Source organism: Sitodiplosis mosellana, unplaced genomic scaffold (genome assembly GCF_009176505.1).
Source record: "Sitodiplosis mosellana isolate CC-2019 unplaced genomic scaffold, AAFC_SMos_1.0 Smas_scaffold_6221, whole genome shotgun sequence".
Taxonomy (NCBI): Eukaryota; Metazoa; Arthropoda; class Insecta; order Diptera; family Cecidomyiidae; genus Sitodiplosis; species Sitodiplosis mosellana.
In genome coordinates this window covers 1-2781 of record NW_022601462.1, presented here as the reverse complement: position 1 = coordinate 2781, position 2781 = coordinate 1, and the positions used below count along the sequence as shown (strand labels likewise).

The following is a 2781-nucleotide window of genomic DNA, read 5'->3' as shown; positions in this document are numbered from 1 at the left end:
GAAATAAGTTCTCTTCTCTGTGGTTGTTTCTTGTTGTTGCATAGTGTTAGTAGACCTCAATTCATATATTCCATAACTGAAAAATACCACAATTCATCAATTATTGATTGCATGGCACGTGTCAGCTATTAGTAGATGAATGGTATAAAAAAGGCAGCACCGCACGCGGAAGACCAAACGAATTCAAAGGATCTTCTAAAGAAGTACAAGACGGTTCTTTACTATCATTGTGCAACTTAACCTGTTTGGTTGGCAAATTAAAATGAAGCTACTACACGGTTTGTTTTCGGTGCTATTTATCGTTGAATTTTCGGTAAGTTTTTTCTATTCCTTTATCATTTTCACTTTTATCCAATAAAACACGATATTTCTGTAGAAATGAAAATTAACACGAAATTTCTTTTTCTAGGAACTTCAAGGAAAACGTAAGACATTTTTGGTTTTCGAACTAGCTTTTTATGATTCCAAAAGATTTTTTCAGACTATTATAATATTCAATTCGAAATTTCAACTTTTTTTCTAATGAACAGATGGCTTTTTCTCGCAAGCTCTTCTTAAGGGCGAAGTGATTGAAAACATGTCACAGGCAAAGTTTGTAGCTGGAATCCATGCCCTCGCAAGTAAGTCTGCTTTAGAATCATTTTCTTTTTTCTTCGTGTGAATTTTTGTCCGAAAAATTCAAATATTCTATCAATTTTGCTAGGGGCTGACCACGCTTCAGAAAATTGAAAATAATGCTAGATTTTATAAATTTTTTCAAACAATATATTATTTACAACTGTGATATTTTTCGAACTTTCTCCCGAAACGTTTAACTGTAAATGATAACTTTCAATTGTGCGTTGTCAGTTTACTGTCAGAAAATTCATCACATTGTGGTGGTCAAAAGTATCTTCCATAGTGGATTATAGATTTAGTCAAATATTTGAGTCAACATACAGATGGTATTAAAACTGAATGATAGAAACGAATTTTGTAGATGAAGAATTCGCGGTTTCCCCCTAGCAATTTTTTGTGTGTGTTCATTTTTTCTTCAAATATTATTGCTTTTACTGAGAATGAAACGATTTTATTACAAAATATTTGCATGAATACAAAGACCATCCAAATGATCCCAATAGAAAAATGATGAGTGATTGTACCGCATTTATTCTGTCGAAAACGGAAATTATCACGAATGCCCATTGTGTGTATGACGCCTCATATGTTTATGTGGTAGCTGGTACGAAAGTTGTTTCAAATGCAAACCAGAAAATTAAAATCAAAGTCGAAAAAGAGAACTTTGCATGGCACCCTCATTATAGTCATTTAATTTATGGTGCATTTGATATTGCCAAAATTACACTGAAAACGCCGTTAGAATTCAGCGATACCGTTGGTAGTGTCGAACTCGTGGATAAGGATTACAAATTGAATAACCAATCAGAAGTGGTCACTGCCTATGGATATGGCGTGTTGAACAACACCGTACCAATGATATTGAGGCGTTGCGATGCGAACTATATATCTGAAGTTGAACGAGCCAACACATTCGACATAAGTCAGACTTTGTATTTTACAACTGGTGAAGCTACGAATGATGGCAAAATTATTGCACACGGCGATTCGGGTGGACCAGTCGTTTCAAAAACAAATGGTAAAATCGTGGGCATAACTACGGGTGTTGGAAAAACAGGTGGTCGCGGAACGTTCCTCCCAATTACTCTATTTCTTGATTTTATTCATGACCCAAAGGTATCTAATCACAATGCCCCAATTTTTATTCTCAACAACGCAGACAAACTCATTTTTTGCATTAATTTCAGAGCGTGAAACCAATTCCATCTCCGCTTACACCTAACGAAGCTAAATTTATAGCCGATATAGCGGCACCGGCAAGTAAGTGTGCATTCGAAATTCGAACTAAATCAAACCGTTTTTAACGTCACTTTTTTTAAATTTTAAATAGAGGAGAGGCAAAAGTGGAGATTTTTCATGATTCATAAACATAAATATTCATTCTGAGATATTTTTCTATTACAGAATTTCTTACTGATTACAAAGAAGATTTTGCCGGTGCTGAAGAAGATGATGAAATACAAGCTAATGCAATCATTTTGTCGAGAACGGAGATTTTGACCTGTGCTCATAGTGTGCTCGGCGCCCCATATGTCTACGTAACTGTTAATAAACTATCAAGAAATGCGACAGAACTTAAAGTCACTGAAGACCAGATAGAAATTCATGAGAAATACTCATTGTCGGGGTACGCATTTGACATTGCCAAGATTACACTTGAAAAACCGTTGGAGTTCAACGATAACGTCGGCAGCATCGATTTGGTGGACAAAGATTACAAAATGAATGACCCGTCCGAAATGGTCACTGTTTATGGTGATATGATATTGGATGGAACAATGAGAACGAGGCGTTATGATACAAAGTATTTGGATGGCGCCAAATGCAAACCGACATTGGGCGCTGCATTCGATGCAAATCATTTGATGTGTTACACTTTAAATGGAAGCATGGGAACTCCCTCTACGTTTGGAGGTCCAATGATTTCGAAAAAGAATAACAAACTCGTGGGCATGACCATACTTCATTCGGGTGGTAAGTCAGTTGTTTTTCAACCGATTGCACCGTTGCTTGATTGGATCCGGAAGCCAAAGGTGAGAAGTAATCAAAGAAGAAGAATAAAGGCTCGAGGAAAGAGGTTTTAGGCGCCTGGAAAAGCTGAATACCGTCTCTTTTTTTGTCCCTGTCATTTGATGTTCAACAAAAGAACCGAATAAATTTGAA

At 36.3% G+C, this 2781-nt stretch overlaps 1 protein-coding gene across 1 annotated transcript; it reads left to right on the top strand.

The window, feature by feature from the left end:
• Window positions 1-194: 194 nt before the first annotated feature.
• LOC129577727 (serine protease 3-like) lies at window positions 195-2245 on the top strand (the record flags this gene model as incomplete). Its single annotated transcript, XM_055465226.1, has 6 exons — window positions 195-313; window positions 410-425; window positions 531-620; window positions 1100-1734; window positions 1806-1878; window positions 2023-2245. Coding segments are annotated over exons 1-6 (1088 nt in total), but the record flags the coding sequence as incomplete, so codon positions are not given.
• Between the last annotated feature and the right edge of the window lie 536 nt (window positions 2246-2781).